Source organism: Dipodomys merriami, unplaced genomic scaffold (assembly GCF_024711535.1).
Source record: "Dipodomys merriami isolate MVZ:Mamm:240054 unplaced genomic scaffold, mDipMer1.0.p SCAF_201, whole genome shotgun sequence".
Classification (NCBI taxonomy): Eukaryota; Metazoa; Chordata; class Mammalia; order Rodentia; family Heteromyidae; genus Dipodomys; species Dipodomys merriami.
Window position 1 is genome coordinate 1,666,190 of NW_027203394.1, and position 19,620 is coordinate 1,685,809.

At 38.5% G+C, this 19,620-nt stretch overlaps 1 protein-coding gene across 4 annotated transcripts in view; it reads left to right on the top strand.

Moving 5' to 3' along the window:
• The window catches only part of Dmxl1 (Dmx like 1), a 108,795-nt gene that overhangs the window by 45,427 nt on the left and 43,748 nt on the right, over positions 1 to 19,620 (top strand). For all 4 annotated transcript variants that reach the window (XM_070031528.1, XM_070031529.1, XM_070031530.1 and 1 more), the window contains exons 22-28: positions 346 to 511; positions 1,730 to 1,991; positions 3,500 to 4,581; positions 5,032 to 5,223; positions 8,364 to 8,440; positions 10,658 to 10,785; positions 11,883 to 12,131. In XM_070031528.1, the coding sequence (XP_069887629.1) occupies positions 346 to 511; positions 1,730 to 1,991; positions 3,500 to 4,581; positions 5,032 to 5,223; positions 8,364 to 8,440; positions 10,658 to 10,785; positions 11,883 to 12,131 (2,156 nt within the window). The remainder of the gene's footprint in view (positions 1 to 345; positions 512 to 1,729; positions 1,992 to 3,499; positions 4,582 to 5,031; positions 5,224 to 8,363; positions 8,441 to 10,657; positions 10,786 to 11,882; positions 12,132 to 19,620) is intronic.

Sequence of the window (19,620 nt, forward strand, 5' to 3'; positions counted from 1 at the left end):
TTTATTAAGTATATTGATATAATTGTTTTGCATGAGTTCAATAGTAATTTCTCTTTCTAATTTGACAGATTTTAAATAACTTCTGAGATTTTCATGGGGAAGTATTACTCTGCTTTTACTGGAAAAATTAGTGGATATATAATAACTTATGAACTAGCAAATGTTTCTGTTGAGTCCCAACTCTGGGTTGGGGTATAGTTTAGGGGTTATTTTGAAACAGATTTTGTTATTTAGTGTAGGCCGGACTCAAATTTGCAATCCACCTGCCTCAGTCCTAATTTTTAAGTCATAACTTTTAGGAGATTAATTCCAAAAATTTATTCTTTTTTATACTTTTCTTTATAGATCTCAAAAGGACACTAGAATGACACAATTTTTTGGACACAATTTTGAGGAAGAGAGGTGGCGTAAAGCAGCTCTGAAGAATGCATTTTCTTTGCTAGGCAAACAAAGATTTGAACATTCTGCAGCATTTTTTCTTTTGGCTGGTTGTCTGAGAGATGCAGTTGAGGTAATGAAAAAAACTTTTAAAAATAGCACTATCATCTTTCTAAGCTCTTAGTTTTAATTTTATTTTCACCTTAGAAATAACAAGGCTAAATATCTGAAGTATCTGTTAATATAGTAGCCTTTAAAAGCTGTCATTTAGTTTGAATGATTGGTAGAATGATAGTTCATGACTCTTTTCATGAACAAGTTAAAAAATAAAAAGATCTGTTCTATTTGTTGTTTTTTGTTGTTGTTTTGGTTTGTGCAGATCCTGGGGCTTAAACTCAGGGCCTGCGTGCTGTCCCTTTACTTTTGGGCTCAAGGCTAGTAGTCTCCCCCTTGATCCACACCTTTACTCCCAGCTTTTTTATTAGTTAGAGATAAGAGTTTCAGGGACTTTCCTTCCGGGCTGGCTCTGAACCTCGATCTTCAGATCACATCTGAGTAGTTAGAATTATAGGTGTGAGCCACTAGTGCCTGGCTTGTTCTGCTTGTTTAAACATAGTTGAATATGTCTGGCTTTGTCTTAATGAACATTAGAAAATTTTTCGGTGATTGTTTTTCAGTAAGTGTGAAAAAAATTATGAACATTTCAGATGTAACATTTCTGCATCAATTTGCCCTTTTCTTTTTTTTTTTTTGGGTCTGGTCGTGGGGCCTGAACTCTGGGCCTGGCCGCTGTCCCTCAGCTCTTCAGCTCAAGGCTAGCGCTCTATCACTTGAGCCACAGCACCACTTCCAGCTTTTTTTTCTTTTTGCTTATATGGTGCTGAGGAATCGAACCCAGGGCCTCAGGCATGCAAGGCAAGCGCTCTACCACTGAGCCACCTTCCCAGCCCTCAATTTGCCCTTTGTTCACATTCTCATAACAGGAAATTCAAAACAGCCTTTAATTTGGAAATGCCATACTTGCTGCCACTGATAGAAAAGACTAGTGGTTCAGGAATAAAATAAAATTGCTCAAACTGACACTGTTTAGAGTTTTTATCTGATATATCCTTATTAGTCTAAATGTTTTTGGAAACACATATTTAATATTTGGAAGCATATTTGCAAATGTTAGTATAAATGTTCCCAAGCAAATTGGCTAAAGTAAGCCAAGCTGTATATATTTGATTCTCATACCTGTGTTTGTTAATTTTGGAGACTAATAAAGCCCTGTGTTACACTAGTTGTTAGTAAGCTAATTAAATTTATACTGCAATGAAAGATGCTTATTAATGGGTAATATTTTTTTAAGGTATGTCTTGAGAAACTGAATGACATTCAGTTAGCTCTTGTAATAGCAAGACTATATGAGTCTGAATTTGATAAATCTACAACATACAAATCAATTTTACGGAAAAAAGTTTTGGGCATTGATTCTCGTGTCAGTGAACTCAGTTCATCGGACATAAGTGTGCATTGTGATCCTTTCCTTCGGAGTATGGCATACTGGATTTTGGAAGATTACAGTGATGCTCTGGAAACATTAATAAAGCAACCAGTGAGAGAAGATGATGGTAAGCTGTATTTCCAAGTGGTTAATGAATAAGTATATTAATGCTTGCTAATTGTGCAGACAATTGTTGGGTATCAAGGGTGATACATAAAAAATTGAATTTATAGTTGGGCACCAGTGTTCACACCTATAATCCTAGCTATTTAGGAGGCTGAATTATGAGGATAGCGGTTTGAAGCCAGCCCAGGCAGAGAAGTCCCCCTGAGACTCTTATCTCCAATTAATTACTCAAAAACTGGAAGTGGTGCTGTGGTTCAAATGGTACAGCACTAGCCTTAGCACAAAGTGTCTTAGGGTCAGCGCTCAGACCCAGTGTTCAAGCCCCATGACTGACAAAAAAAAAATTTTTTTTTTTTGAATTTAGAGTTTTTGTGGCTTTGTGGATTGGGAATATAGGCTATGTATTTAAATTTATTTTCAGAGTGTTAAATCATTTGAAAATGAAGAATTCAGAGTTTTCTACTGTTATGAAATAGTTTTTCTTTGTTTTTTTTTGGGGGGGGGGATTCAGTCATGGGGCCTGAACTCTGGGCCTGGGCGCTGTCCCTCAGCTCTTCAGCTCAAGGCTAGCACTCTACCACTTGAGCCACAGTGCCACTTCCGGCTTTTTTTCTTTTTGCTTATGTGGTGCTGAGGAATCGAACTCAGGGCCTCAGGCATGCAAGGCAAGCGCTCTACCACTGAGCCACCTTCCCAGCCCTGACATAGATTTTTTAAACATAAATAATACTAACATTTGACTAAAAGAGTTTGAAGAAATACTAATATAAAATCAGCTTTGTACCTTAGGTTCTATCTATTGCTGTTTAAAAAACTTTATAATTCTTACTGTAAAACTTATACACACTTTTAAAGAAGGTTGACTTAAGTTGATAAGATTAGAAATTGTGTGTGTGTGTGTGTGTGTGTGTGTGTGTGTGTGTGTGTGTCTGTTTGGGTGTGTCTGTTTGGGTGTGTGTGTTTGGGTGTGTGTGTTTGGGTATTTGGTTGTGGTGCTTGAACTCAGCACCGTCCCTGAGCATTTTTTGCTCAAGGCTAACTCTACCCCATGTGCCACAGTTCCACTTGCGGCTCTTTGGAGATAAGAGTCTCGCTGACTTTCCTACCTGGGCTGGCTTGAAAACTTGTCCTCCAGAACTCAGTCTCCTGAGTATTGAGGACTACATATGTGAGGCAGCAGCACCTGGTTTAAAAATTATGTGAAAGCTCAATTCATAAGTGTTTTGATCATGAGATAAATGACAGAACAAGAATTAAGAATGTTACCTGAAAAGATGTGTTGCAGTGGGGAAAAAAAGCATAACTTTTGTTTTCCTATCTTGTTGAAACACTTTTCTTTATAAATGTGTTCTTGTTTGTTCAATGCTATGGATTGGTGTGGCCTATTATAAAATTGGTCAGAAGACCAGATGGATAAAGGTAACATAGTAGAGATAAAGTACAATATAATACACTCAATTCAGATCTTAAACTTTTCAATTCTGAAGATGAATTTACATTTACTTTCAGATCAAGTCTTGGTGTCAGCCTGTAATCCTGCAGTTTTTAATTTTTATAATTACCTAAGGACACACCCTGTTTTGCTGAGACGTCATTTTGGATCATCTGATACGTTTTCCGCACAGCTGGGTTTACCAGGACAGAGTGGATTGGCAGGAACCATTAGTTTGAGTGAAAGAAGGTTATTCTTTACTACTGCTAGTGCTCATCTAAAAGCTGGCTGTCCTATGTTGGCCTTGGAAGTATTATCAAAGATGCCCAGAGTCATCAAGAAAATAAAACCTTTTTGTAGAGCATCTGGTTTTCTGGATAGTAGTAAAGATTCTTCTCCAGTGAAACTGGATGCAAAAGAAGATAAATCTTCTGCAATTAACTGGTCCCAGTCACTGACAAATGGTTTTGACTCTTCTTCAGAGGGCTCTTCGGAGAAGCAATCCAACTCCACTCTTTCTTTTGATTGGAGCCAGCCAAGTGTTGTATTTCAGGATGATTCTTTAGAGTTAAAATGGGACAGTGATAATGATGAAGAAAATGAGGATCTCCCTATTTGCATGAAAGAACTGAAACCATTACAGAGAAAAGTAGATGCAAAATTAGATGAAGTAAGCAGTTATACAGACTCTTTTAGCACCCTAGATGAAAATGACATTTTAAATCCATCTGAAGATATAATTGCTGTTCAGTTAAAATTTAGAGCATGTTTAAAGATTCTCACAGTAGAACTTCGTACTTTATCTACTGGCTATGAAATAGATGGTGGAAAATTACGTTACCAATTATACCACTGGCTTGAGAAAGAGGTGGTAGCTCTTCAGAGGACATGTGACTTTTGCTCAGATGTGGAAGAGCTGCCCACCGCAGATGGCAGAAATAGAGATGAATTTGGATTCAGCAAGGACGCTGATGGTCTGCACCACCAAACAAAAGCGAAACAACTGAGAGAGAGTTTTCAGGAAAAGAGACAGTGGCTCTTGAAATATCAGTCACTCCTGAGAATGTTTCTTAGTTACTGTATACTTCACGGCTCCCATGGTGGGGGTCTTGCATCTGTAAGAATGGAATTGATTTTGCTTTTACAAGAATGTCAGCAGGTATGCAACTTGTACTAATTAAAAAAAAATTATAGAACATGCATGAAGCAGCTTTTGGTGTTCTATCTTCCTGTTTTAAATACTAAAACTTGATTTTCTTTATGACCATTGCTTTTTAAAGCATTCTCCTTTGTACGTAGCCCATCGTGTTAGGAACTTGTAGAGTTGTGTATGTATTATCATTGGAGGGCAGTTCTGTATCAGGCTGTATGCCTTGCTTAATTCACTCTGCTATAGCGTTAAATGAATGCCTTGTAATGGGTGGAGCTTCTCCTTGTTGTGTTTTAAATTGTGTTTGATAAAATGTTGAGCTCCTAAGATCCTTTCTAGGTTTTTAAGTTTCTATATTTATAAAAATAGAAAGTTTTTAATACTTTTGGAGTTTCTCAAAGAATTTTCTGAATTGTTTAACCTATGGATTATCGACTTTTTTTCTTGTATGTTTTTAAGGAAACATCAGACCCACTGTTTCCTAGCCCTCTGTCAGAGCAAACCTCAGTGCCTCTCCTCTTTGCTTGTACAGCCAGTGCCAAAACAGTAGTTGCCAATCCATTATTGCACCTTAGTAATCTGACACACGATATTCTACATGCCATTATAAACTTGGATTCACCACCTCATCCGGATAGCCAAAGCAATAAAGTAAGTATGTTTGGCTTCATACTTTTGATTTGCTTATATAGGATAAAAAGCCTAAAAGATGTATGTTTAACCTTGGTTGAAAGCAGTTATGGCCAGAGTAGAGAGCCAATTGTTCCATTACTACCTTTATATTCTGTTTAAAGAAAGCCAGTTATGGATCAGGTTTATCTTATTGTGTTACTTAAACTCAGTAGAATAATTTTCTGACTATAATAATAACAATAAAATTGTATTAAAAAAATGGAAAGCTGGGGGGTGGGGCCTGGGAAGGTAGAGCATGGGGCCCTGGGTTTGATTCCTCAGCACCACATACATAGAAAAAGCCAGCAGTGGCGCTGTAGCTCAAATGATAAGAGTGCTAGCCTTGAGCTGAAGAGCTGAGTGGCAGCGCCTAGGCCCAGAGTTCAGACCCCATGACCAACTGAAAAAAAAAAAAAGGAAAGTTGGGTGCTGGTAGCTCATACCTGTAATTCCTGCCACTCAGGAGGCTGAGATCTGAGGATTGCGATTCAAAGCCAGCCCGGGCAGGAAAGCCTGTGAGACATTCTGATTTCCACTGAACCGCCAGAAAACCAGAGGTGGCGCTGTGGCTTAAGTGGTAGAGCGCTCGCCTTGAGCTGAAGAGCTCAGGGATGGTGCCCAAGCCCAGAGTTCAAGCCCCACAACTGACAAAAAAAATTATCAATCTCATGCCCCATATCCTTCCACTTTATCAGTTGATATCTTTACTGTCCTTTGAAATATGGCTTTGAATTTGATCATTTTTATATCTTTTGGATTTTTCCCTCATGGTCTATCATGTGGTTCTTGTTCATGTCACAGGTTATGATGTCACACCAGTTTGATTCTGTTTGTGTGATAGTGGATACTACTTCCATAGTTTTGTCCTCTCAGGAAACTTTTGTAACTTAATTTTGTCATTTCTTTTGCTGTATTGCTCTATAGTTATGTGTCCATAGTGCATATTACACAGTTTGAAATTTAATTTCCTTCATATTGTGCCCATTTTAGAAAATCATATTCCATATTTAAATTATAGCATGGTTACGATATGTCACACTAGCTCTTAGTAAGTAGCATTTGCTGCTTCAATACTACCCTGAGCCGGGTGCCGGTGGCTCATGCCTGTAATCCTAGCCATCAGGAAGCTGAGGTCTCCTCATGGGTCAAAGCCAGCTCGGGCAGAAAAGTCCGTGAAACTGGAAGTGGCTCTGTGGCTCAGGAGGTAGAGCACTTGCATTGAGCTGAAGAGTTCAGGGACAGTGCCCAGGCCCAGAGTTCAAGTCCCATAACCCACAAAAAACAAAACAAAACAAAAAACCCTGAAACATAGCTAGCTTTAAAAAACATCATTTGTTTTTCTTGTGGTTTCATGAGTTGGCTTATCAGTTCCATGGTTTGGGCAGTTTGGCTCATCTCTAGACTCATTCATCCTAGGCAGTGATGGTTGATAAAGTATGACAGGAAAATCCAGATCCTATGTATCTCTTCCTCCAGCATACCAGCCCCCCATATCAGGCTGGATAGTATATATAGGGAGTGAGAGAAAGGAGAGTCATACAGACAGATTGCTTGAGTATAAGGGCTTGCCTCAAGTGACTGTGGAGGCTGTAAAGCTCCAGTGTTTGCATTTGGTCTAATTCCACGTCAGGTTTAAGGTCCCAAGAACCATGAAAGTCTGTTGTGTAAATTTTAATCTAAAGGTAAATAGGCTTAAGACCCAACAAGAGGTCGTATTTCCATCTGAGTTAGGACATGAGAAAGGACTGTGTCCCAGCTCAGTGCAATTAGGTAGCAGTTTCCTCTGGGTCAGCCTCGTGCTTTCTCCAGGCCTCTTAGTTGATGGGAGGGTGCCCCCCTCCCCCAATCTGCTTCAGTTAGTCTGCTCATCTCAATATTAAGCTAAACCAGAAACCCCTTCAGAATAATGTTTGACTGTACATGTCACTCAGGCACACCTATTTTGTTGCTGTTATTTCATATGATGGTTGCAGGGGTTTAAGAGCAATAGAAATGGAATTCTTATTGGAGAAAAAACAAATTGTGATCTCTCATCCATGATCTTTACCATTTTCAGTTATAAGATACCTTGTAATCACATATTTTATTGACAGTTGAGAGTCAATATTCTCATCTGGTCTACTTTCTTACCTAGCTTAAGCTTCTTCCAGTCATTGGGTCTACTACTGTAGGTCTTGCTTAAAACAAATGCTTGGCTCCAGTGCCTTTTGATTACTGTCTTCCACACTCCTTTCTAGGTATTAGTCTCTTTTTTTTGGGGGGGGGGGTGTCCGATCGTGAGGCCTGAACTCTGGGCCTGGGCGCTGTCCCTCAGCTCTTCAGCTCAAGGCTAGCGCCCTACCACTTGAGCCACAGCGCCACTTCCGGCTTTTTTTTTTCTTTTTGCTTATGTGGCTCTGAGGAATCGAACCCAGGGCCTCATGCATGCAAGGCAAGCGCTCTACCACTGAGCCACCTTCCCAGCCCCGGTATTAGTCTCTTGCCATTGTTTTTTATGGTAGCTAGAATACATGGTGCATTTTCCTCTATGAATTGTCTATAGGTGAACTGGCAATTATTAGTGTGTGCTTCCATATTTTAAGGAAAGAGCAGCTTTAGTGTTAAAGGACATGCTTTTAGTGATGTGGCTCATTCTCTACTGGAGAGCTGAGAGCTGACATTTTCCCTTTATTCCCTTCTTGAAAAATAATTATACATAGCACCTATGTATTTTATAATTCTGCCAGAAGACTCTGAGTTTTGTTTTTTTGTTTTTTTGTGGGTTTTTTTTTTGAAAAAAAATTTCTCTTTAGGTGGAAATCAGTGTAAGCAAAAGATTTTTTTTTTTTTTTTACTTAAAAAAAAAATGCCAACTAGGGCCTGGGAAGGTGGCTCAGTGGTAGAGAGCTTGCCTAGCATGCATAAAGCCCTGGGTTCGATTCCTTAGTACCACATACCAGAAAAAGCTGGAAGTAGGGTGTGGCTCAGTGGTACAGTACTAGCCTTGAGCAAAAGAAGATCAGGGACAGTGCCCAGGCCCTGAATTCAAGCCCCAGGACTACCATAAAAAATGTTATATTTAGTCTTAATAAAAATTGTACTTTAAAATCCTATACTTAATTTTGTTTTATTTTTTCCAGGTATATGTAATGCATACTTTAGCAGCCTCACTTTCTGCTTGTATTTATCAGTGCCTTTGTGGTAGTCATAACTACAGGTAAATGTCTTTTTGAAATGTAAGAATGTTTACTGTAACCTCTGAGGTATCATATTTTATACATTATTAATTTAGAACTATATATAGCAGTCCTTTCAATAATGCAAAAAACATATGGCTGAGGTATTGAGTACTTGTTTTTAATCTTTGAAATTTAGCATATGACTTCATAATAAACGATCTCAAGTAAACCTTGTCAGTATAACTTATTTAGCATCTTATTATTGATCACTGGCTTTTGCTGGACATTGTGAGAGATGCTGATAATTTTAGAATGAATAGGGTAAGAACTCCTTCCTTAAGACCAGTTTGGTTAGAGAAAAGTAATATGAACTGATATATGACAACAAGGCATAGCATTTAAACTGAGCACTGTAATTTGGTAGTTAGGAACCTAAGGAGCACAGGATAGGAAGTGATTGGCTTGGAATTGAGAGGAATTTCACAGACAGTATAATTTTTAGGGTATTCTCTTTATTTTGTAAAGTTTCACCATAATATAGGCTTTAAAAATACTGTTTGATATTCTGTGAAGTCTTTTTATAGCTATCTTTTTTCTTTCTTTTTCAATATTCTTATTATCTTAAGTAGTTGTACAAAGGAAGAACCATTTAATACAGCACGTTATGAATGCAGTGCCTCAAGATCAGCGTCACCCTTTCAGCATTTTCACTCCCCTTACTTTTCTTAATTTTGTGCCATGTACAATGATTCTTATCTAAAAGTGTTCTCCTCTCCTTCCGTCTTCATTCATCCACTCCTCTTCCTCTGACCTCCCTCCTTTACCCCTCCCCCCCTCAGCCCCTTGCTAATAAGAAGAGAAAGGTTATTCTTAAAAACGTGGATCAGGGGCTGGGAAGGTGGCTCAGTGGTAGAGCGCTTGCCTTGCATGCATGAGGCACTGGGTTCAATTCCTCAGCACCACATAAGCAGAAAAAAAAAAAGCTGGAAGTGGCGCTGTGGCTCAACCAGTAGAGCGCTAGCCTAGAGCTGAAGAACTGAAGGACAGCGCCCAGGCCCAGAGTTCAAGCCCCATGACCGGACCCCCCCCAAAAAAAAAAAAAAAAAACGTGAATCAGGAAGGTCCTGGGTTAAGGCAATCCCAGGAAAATAACTTCAGGAGACCCCCTTCTCAACTAATAGCTGTCATTCTGTCTACATTGTATCTATCTTTAATTCTTTGAAGTTTTCTGTCCAGACACTGGAACTTGTAAGTCCATCTCATTTTTCTTTATCTCTTTGTTTCATTCAAACAAAAATCCTAGCTTTGTTTTCCTGACATTGGTTTATTCTTCTGCAATGTCTTGCTTTCTATTTAGGCTTAATAGGTAAACTAGGTTTGGGGCCTTATAGATGAGGTCTAAATAGTCCTCTCCACAAGAGATACAGTGTTGGGGTTTCCTTTCCCAACTTCCTGTGGTGTAGTACCTCCAATGAGATCATGCTTCACTGTATCCTTTGCTTGGTGAGACTTATCCTGAACTCAAACGGGTAACTTTAGTCATGCCATAGGCATAGTTTCATCTTCAGAACAACCTGCCTGATTCTCTTACAGGAGCCTGTGTGCTTGGCACCTTGTTCAGTGCCATTAAATATGGAATTGAAACTGAATGTGCTTACCTCCTGCCCCCATCAGATAGGCTGTTTTAAAGTCCTATGAGTAAATCCAAGTGTTGGTGGCTCACACCTGTAATCCTTTCTACTCAGGAAGCAAAGGTCTGAGGATCTTAGTTTAAAGCCAGCCCAGAAAGGAAAAGTCCATTTTTAGCTAACTACCCAGAAGCTGGAAGTGGAGCTGTGGCTCAAGTGATAGGGCACTAGTCTTGAGCAAAAAGGCTCAAGGACAGTGCCTAGGCCCTGAGTTCATGAACCATCAAACACCCTCTCCCCTCCCCCCTCCAACCCCTCCCCCAAGTCCTATATATGAGTTTGCTACTTGTTCATGGTGATGTAGTTTTTATTCCATTTGTACCTGTTCTATGTAATCACTACTAATGAATATTCCTAGTCTTTTAAGTGTGTTTTGGTTTAAAAAGATGTATGTATTTATACTTTATAGGATAGTTTATTTTAAATAGCGCCAAATTACAGAATATACAACCTAAATATAATAATAAGTAAATATTAGTATTTAAATTACCCTAGAAATTAGATCTCAAATTTAGAAATATTCATGTGAAATTCATGGTAGATTTACGTATTGCATTCTTCTCTTAGTTCATTTCAGACAAATCAGTTTACTGGAATGGTCTATCAAACAGTACTGCTTCCCCATCGACATTCTTTGAGAACAGGAAGCTTAGAAGAAGCAGTCACTCCCAACACAGCACCAGCTCAATGGCCAGGTATAAGTAATGTATATGAGGTCTTCTTAATATTCTTTGATATTAATTTCTTCAGTGTTTATTGAAAATATTAAGCAAAAAGCTTGATTTTTTTAAATTATTGCTTAGTATATAGTAATCACTTAATGTTGCTAGAATTGATACCAATTCTGTATTCGTCTATAATGACAAATTCTGTAATTACTTAATTCTGTATTATTTCCTTGATTCTCTAAAACTATATTGATTATATCAAAGTGTTTTGTCACATTTAAAAATTTTAAAGCATGCGTCAAAAGTTTGTGTTATTTGAAGTGGGAGGAAAAATTTGGAGGCCCTTTCTCAGTGGAGAGGTGGGCACTGTGGCACATAATTATCCTGTCAATGTCAGAAAGCCTAACTTAAAGTGGGCTGTGCTTTGACAGGCTCCTAGGCAGGGCCTGTTTGCTCTGGCCTATAAAAGAGCTGAAGGCTAGGATCCAGCAGTAAGAGGAAGCATAAAGCCCTGAGTTCAAATCCCAGTGCTACCAAAAAAAAAGTTTACATATGAGATTTGAGACAAACTGCAAATTTTCAGTGTTTACCTAGTTGAACAAATAGCTCAACATTTACTCATTAACTCTAGTATGTACTACTAGTTATGACACTTGAGAAGAAAAGACTTAATCCTAATGGATATAGTATAGTCTTTTTTTCTCAAAAACTAAGAAAATTTCAAAAATTAGGAAGTGAAATGATAGAGGGGGTAAGATTGATTGATTGGAACATAATGTAAACATGGAAATGTAAATATGAAATTCCCTTCTGTTTAACTAATATAACCTAATCAAGACAGAGAGACAGACAAAAATGTATTTGTGTCAAGTACTGTTGGCTTACCCTTAAAATTACAGCTATTTGGGAAACTAAGAACAGAATCATGGTTCAAGAATAGCCCAGTCAGTCAGTTTGGGAGATCTTATGATGAAAATAACCATTAAAAAAAAAAAAAAAAAAGGTCGGTGGTGTGGCTCTAGTGTAGAGCCTTGTAAGCCCAAGGCCCTGAGTTTACATCCCTAGTACTTCCCCCCAAAACAAAATGTATAGTCAATAGCTTCTGTGTTTGTTGTTTATTTTAGGAATAACTTGTCTAATTCGCCTTTTGACCTCTTCTGGTGAGGAAGCCCAGTCAGGACTTACGATCTTGCTCTGTGAAATTCTCACGGCAGTCTACCTTAGTCTCTTCATCCATGGCCTGGCCACACATTCCAGCAATGAACTCTTTCGGATTGTGGCCCATCCTCTAAATGAAAAAATGTGGTCTGCAGTATTTGGTGGCGGGGCCCGTGTGTCCAGCAAAGAACAGACTCATGCAAAAGCTTTACATGGTCAGTTTTCAATCTTTTTTTTTTTTTCCTTTTATTCATGTGAGTGGTAACTTTATCATATCTAATTAATTTTAATTTAGTCATAGAAAGCTCTTGTCCCGGAGTTTTTTTTTTTAATAAATAGTTTTCTGGTGAAAATGAAGTATTAAAAGTTTCTGGTGTGGTTTTTAATCTGTAAGGTATTCCAGTATCAATGATTTAAAAAATCAGTTTTAATTTTTTAAAATATTTTGCTATCATAATTTTTATTTCTTTGAACTACGCTTTTTGTTCTGTGCCAAATACACATTCTCTCTTCTTTCTTTGGCAGGAAGGCCATTTGCTATGCCTAGCCCCCACCAGGTAGTGGTGTTCTCCATGGAATGTGTGGGCTTTTCCAAAGCTCTTTCAGCCATCAGTTCCCATAGTCCTCCCAGTTTTGCAGGCAAGATACTAGCTTTAGAAATAGGCTTTTACAATTTTCCTTGCTGTGTGTTTGTTTCAAGGGGTTGGAAGAGTGGAATGATTTTATTTTGCCTGGCACTTAATGGAAAATTGACAAATTGCCTTTAACCAAGCCATACTTTTGGTTTATAACAATGATTTGCATTTTACAAAACTACTTTTGCTTTGAAATTCTCCATTTTAAAATGTGTTCTAACTCTTACATTTTTAAGTATGGAAAATATAAAGATGTCAGTGCTGATCATATGAAATCAGACTATGGCTTGAAGTGTCTTGAAAATATTTTTTAAAAGGCTGCTTTGTGATTTGTGTATAATGACTGGCTGTGAGAATTTTTGGATTTCTAAGTGTTCATAATGCCATGAAAGTTAATATTAAAATCTATCCACTACTGCTAAAACTATACTATGTTTATTTAAAGATTGAAACAGCAACCAGGTGCTGGTGGTGGCTCACACCTGTAATCCTAGCTACTCAGAAGGCTGAGATCTGAGGATCACAGTTTGAAGCCAGCCCAGGCAGGAAAAGTCCATGAGTTAACTGGTATTTCTAGTAAAATACTCAGAGAAAGCCAGAAGCGGTGCTGCACTCAAGTGGTAGAGAGCACTAGCCTTGAGTATAAAGAGGCTCAGGGACAGTGCCCAGGCCCTGAGTTCAAGCCCCTTGACCAAGGCGCCCACCCCCCACCAAAAAAACAAAAAAATTGAAACAGCAAACTTTCTCAACTTGAAAAGAATTGCCAGGGCTAGGAAGGTGGCTCATTGGTAGAGCGCTTGCCTTGCATGCCTGAGGCCCTGGGTTCGATTCCTCAGCACCACATAAGCAAAAAGAAAAAAGCCGGAAGTGGTGCTGTGGCTCAAGTGGTAGAGTGCTAGCCTTGCGCTGAAGAGCTGAGGGACAGTGCCCAGGCCCAGAGTTCAGGCCCCACGACCGGACTACCCCCCCCAAAAAAAAAAAGAAAAGAAAAGAAAAGAATTGCCATTATGCTTTGTACCTGTTTCAGTGATTTATTGACCCATACATGGTAATGTTGGGTTTCGAGGTTTTTAAGATGATATGGAGTAGATGTAAGAATTAGTATGTAGTACTAGAAAGGCCATTGTATTCTATACAGACAGACTAAATTAAAAGTATTTTAAATGCTTTTCCAAAACTAAGCTCTATGCATACATTTGAGGAGCCCAACAAGATGCTTTATCTCTTTGAACTTTATTACACTTCCTCCCTCTTATATACACTCAGGATAACATGTTACCTATGAGAGTATTTTTGTTTTTTACAAGATATGAGTACCTTTGTGTGAGAAGTCAGATGGTTGGCAGAGAATAGCTAAGAACAACTTACACTCAGTTTTGTGATATAGGAAAATATTGCCATAATCTATACCAGGAATGACCAATGTTCTTTAAGTAAAAGTACGTTAAAACAAAGTTTAGCTGGATACCAGTGGCTCATGCCTGTACTCCTAGCTACTCAGGAGGCTGAGACCTGAGGACTGCGGTTCAAAGTCAGCCTTGGCAAGAAAAAGTGGTGCTGTGGCTCAAGTGCTAGAGCGCTCGCTTTGAGCTGAAGAGCTGAGAGACAGTGCCCAGGCCCAGAGTTCAAGCCCCATGACTGACCAAAAAAAAAGTTTAAAAAATTATTATCTTGTTAAAGTACTGAAAAATTATTAAGAGCGGGCTGGAAAGGTGGCTCAGTGGTAGAGCGCTTGCCTTGCATGCATGAGGCCCTGGGTTCGATTCCTCAGCACCATGTAAGCAGAAAAAGCCGGAAGTGGCGCTGTGGCTCAAGTGGTAGAGCACTAGCCTTGAGCTGAAGAGCTGAAGGACAGCACCCAGGCCCAGAGGTCAGGCCCCAGGACCAGACCCACCCAAAAAAAATTATTAAGAGCACCACTGGCTTGCATTATGCATTCTAAAAGCTGTTTCTACTAACCATTAATTGCAGAGGTTTTTACAATCAAATACTGGTGTCATAGTTTGCATTACATTAATTGAAACTGTTCCTTCAGTTATCAAGCATTGTTCTTATTTCTAGTCCAGAGTCCTTTACTTCGCTCATCAAACAAAAACAGACCATAGATTCAATCCCTTCTGTTTAATGCTTAGAATACGTCAAATAGATTTAGTTTATAGTTTGGAGCCAAAATCATTCAGTTTTGTTGGGACTTAAGAGCTTTTGGCGTCTCCTAACTGTTCTATTCTGTCCCTGTGGCACAAAAGTAGTCATTGATAATATATGTTAACAAAAGCATAGCTCTGTTCCAGTAAAATAGTAATTACAGAAATAAGTCACATTGTGAAAAACCTCTGCTTTAGAGGTAGAATCAGTTTGTTGTTGCTTCATTTGGAATAGGGCATTTGCCTTTTCTATTAGACAAATTCTAGTTTATAAGGACTGTAGATACCGTTTTCAGGGCTAGCATGGGCATCACATTGGGTCCCTTATCAGTTTGTGAGCTGCGCACAAAGCAGTACTTGTAAAATTGGACAAGTAGCAGCAGAGGAATAATTTGCAGTCTTCCCTCCATGGCTCCTTGTTCCTTGAATAAAGTCTGGAGCTGATGCAGTTTTGGCTCTTTTAAGCTATTGAATTTTTAAAGCTCTTTCACTTCCCTGGTAGGGCTGGATGTAGTTATAATACCTGTCTGTGAGAACCCAGAAGTCACCTGAATATGATCAGGAAAGTAACGGTAAAGGTACTCTCAGAAAATGTGCACAACCTGACTCATCCGTTGGCTAGCCAGAAAGAGTCCCCGGTGAATGAGGAAGCCAGATGCTTGGTTCCAAAAGAGAGAGAGAGCCAGGAGAGGGAGAAGGGGATATGATAGGAGAGAGCGTCAGCAGTAGTGTCGGCTAGAAGCAGCAGTTCTATGAAGTAGAGCCACTGAAAACGAGAGAAAAAAAATCTGAGAATGTAATTATTCGGATCCTGGACTAGCAGTGGTGCCTTTCAATGTTAAGTAAAATTAGGCATGATTATGTTTTTAAAGATACCAATACTACAGAGCAGACTGATGTTATAGGTTGTAGGTAAACAACACTGTATATACAATCACAATGCCCTACAAGTCTAGGTGCAGTAAATATACAGCATACATTGTCCACCAACAATATACATTGTCCACCACCTTTACCTGTATGGAAGAAATCTGGTATAATTAACATGTGCTAATAAAAAAGAAAAAGTAATGAAACTCAGTCAAGATTAGTTTACGTTTGTAAAATAAGTATAAACTGTACACTTCAGATATCTAAAATCAAGAAAAACCTTCAACGTCCAAGGAGACCAATTTAGCTAAATGAAAACTGACTTGTATAGAAAAGTGTTTTTGAAAGCTTAATGCTAGTGAATAAGTTTGAAAGATAATATTGGGTTTTTTTTCCTGGTGTAAATTCTGATTTTTAAATTTTCTTTGTAACAATAGCCTCTAAACTACATTATATTTTACCTCATATCCATTGAATAAATATTTTCAGTGGCATGATTTTAAAATGTACTTTGAGCTTTAAAAACAGTACTTTAAAAAAAACAATAAAGCATAGCTTTGCAGGTCAGAATTCTTAACAAAAATGTAAAACTACAGAAATTAGCATTTCCTTTTTTGTATTTTTAAAAAAAATTATGAAGGTGATATACAGAGAGGTTACAGTTACATAAAACAGTAAATAGTACATTTCTTTTTGCAGTTTCCTGTTTAATCAAGTTTAATTTTGTTTGTGAATTTTACAGCACATATTAATGAAGAATTTGCTTTTTCTAATAGCTAAACCATAGTATTTTTGTGGATGTTCATGGTGTTCTAAATTACGTTGTTACGGTTAACTTTTTAAGTTGAGAATCAGCTAAACATTAGCAATTTTCAAAAAATACACTTCTGCCAACAGTTAGAAATCCATACTTTTGCTTTTCATTGCATATTTTAAAGCAAGACAAAATAACTTTGTTTCAAGAATTTTTATTGCATTTTTGAGAATATTTTCTATTACAAGAACTGTAACTATTCTTTTAATAGATTTGCAGAACTGTAGCTGTACTTTTAATAGATTTGCAGTAAAGACTGTTTCTTTCCAAATTGAGGAATGAAATAAAAAGTGAATATTTTGTTTGCAGTTGGTATGTCAGCTTTTATGTCATAAGGCTGCTAATGACATATTTTAAAGACATTTTTAAATATCTCTGACATTTTATTATTTGTGCTAAACGTAGACTCAATGTGTTCATTATGAATAGTGTTCCCGTTATGCAAGATGCATAAAAATAAGGAGCTCTGTGCTTAGTATTTAGTGATTATCACATGATTGCTATAATTTCTTTAGCAAAATAGCAAAATGTCTTGCTTGAAAAGGTAAGATGAGTATAGTTAAAATAAAAAACAAAATTAGAAGGGGAAGTACAGAAATGGTGGGACAAAGGGTGAACTAATTCAGCAGTGATACTCACTAGGTGCTATGTTGGAAATGAACTGTACAACTTGGTGGGGGGGAGTTGGGAGGGAAAGAAAATGAGGGAAGGGGTGGCAGGGTTCAAAAAGAAATGTACTCAACACCTGACTTATGTAACTGTAACTCCTCTGTAGTCACCTTTGCAAAAAATTTAAAAAATAAAGAGTTAGGTATTTATAATGTAACCAAACATTCCAAACACTGTGTATATGTGTGTGTATGAGAGAGAGAGAGGAGGGGGAGGAAGGGTGGTACTGGGGTTTGAACTCAGGGCCTAGATGCTGTCTCTGAGATCTTTTGCTCAAGGATAGTGTTCTACCATTTGAGACACAGCTTCACTTCCAGCTTTGGGAGTCTCACAGACCTAGCTACCTTCTAACTGCGACCCTCAGATTTCAGCCTCCTGAATAGGTAGGATTCTAGATGTGAGCCCCTAGTGCCCAGCCATTCCAAACACTTTTTTACAGGTGATTAATTGTAGAGAACTTCTTTCATTAGTTAGAGAATATTTTAGCACTTTCTGTAATAGACCCATGTAGGTAAGACCTTTCATATTTGATGGAGTACTTACAAATGGAAAAAAAATTAAATTTAACATTTCTTTTTTCTGTCGGTCATGGGGCTTGAACTCTGGGCTTGGGCGCTATCCCTCAGCTCTTCAGCTCAAGGCGAGTGATCTACCGCTTGAGCCACAGCGCCACTTCCGGTTTTCTAGTGGTTTATTGGAGATAAGAGTCTCATGGACTTTCCTGCTTCGGCTGGCTTTGGACTGTGATCCTCAGATCTCAGCCTCCTGAGTAGCTAGGATTATAGGCGTGAGCCACGGCACCTGGCTAAATTTAACATTTCTAAACCAATATAGTTGTTAATTTCTGTGTGTTGCCAGCTAACAACATAAACTCAGTTTCTTTTTTTTCCCCCAAAGTTGGCAGCATGTCTAAATTTCAAAAAATTTATGTTTTAGGGCTGGAAAGGTGGCTCAGTGGTAGAGCGCTTGCCTTGCATGCCTGAGGCCCTGGGTTCACTTCCTCAGCACCACATAAGCAAAAAGAAGAAAGCCGGAAGTGGCACTGTGGTTCAAGGGGTAGAGCACTAGCCTTGAGCTGAAGAGCTGAGGGACAGCGCCCAGGCCCAGAGTATAGGCCCCACGACCGGACCCCCCCAAAAAAATTACGTTTTATACATAGTGTATTTATGTTTGTATGTATATAGACCAAAACCAGGACTGTGTTATGAATCAATGGCTTTTCCAGGTTCTGTAGCTTATTAAAGACCTTGCAAAAAGCTGTGGATCCTAATGGAACGTTTTTCTTTCAAGGATAATATAATACATTTTTGTTAATGTCTTAACTGTTTGTTAAGGACTATATGATAAAATTAAAAAGCATTCATACATCTTGTTAATTACTACAGAATCATAGTTTTCTATTAAAAAAGCAGAGAAAGCAAGCTGGGCACTCGAGGCTCATGCCTATAATCTCAGCAGGTTGAAAAATTATGATTCAAAGTTCAGGGACAGTGTCCAGACCTGAGTTCAAGCCCCAACCCCCCCCCCCAAAAAAATAGAGAAAGCACAGACTTAAACCTTCCAAATAATTCACATGTATGTCCTACGGATAGTTTTTTTCTTTATGTCACTCCTAAAGCTTTTAATAACAAAGCAGTTAACTATAAGAAGCATGTCTTCTGTTTTACCAAGATTCCCTCATTCAGAATTTCTATGTAATTTACTGAAGCTAAGCACATGATCTCTCTCCAGTCTTCTTTTCTAATAGTTGTAGTAGTCTCAAGTCTTATATGAAGAGTATTTTGAATATATTTCCAGCATTCTAGGTTTGGGGGGGTGGCGGTGGTGAGTAATAAGGATCAAAACCAGGGCCTCTAAGCTGGGCACTGGTGGCTCACACCTGTAATTCTAGCTACTCAGGAGGCTGAGATCTGAAGATTGTGATTCGTAGCCAGTCCTGGCCAGAAATTCTGCGCGACTTTTATCTCCAGTAAACTATTAAGAGTCAGAAGTGGTACTGTGGCTCAAAATGGTAGAGCGCTAGCCTTGAGCACAAAGAGGTTCAGGGACAGTGCCCAGGCCCCTGAGTTCAAGCCCCAAGGACCTGCAAAACAAACAACCCCACCCCCACCCCCTGCCCCAAAACAAGGGCCTCTCACAAGTGTCTGTAGTTCAACCACCAAGCAATTGAATTAAATTAGCATTAAGTAGTAAACTGAAACAATAAATGCTAGTTTAATAACCTTTCTCTTCTTGGATTTTAATTTTAGTGAGTAATTTGTTCAAATTAACAAGTGCAGTAATACAGAGAAAGATTATAAAAAGCAACAGTGAATTTCTTACTCCTCTGCACTTCCCATTTTTGTTCCTTAGATGAAGTGTGTTAAAGACCTCTCGTTTCCCTTCTGAACTCTTTTGGAGCCACTTGCCTAGCTCTAAAAACGCCACAGTGGAGAGGTGGTAAGGGTGAGGAGGGGGTTCTTGGGAAGATGTTTTCGTCTGCCAGTCTGCCTCTGAGATGCTACACTGAAGCCTACTTTTAAAGATCATTTCTTTGCATCAGGGCAGCAAGACTTGGTTCTGTCAGTCTGCA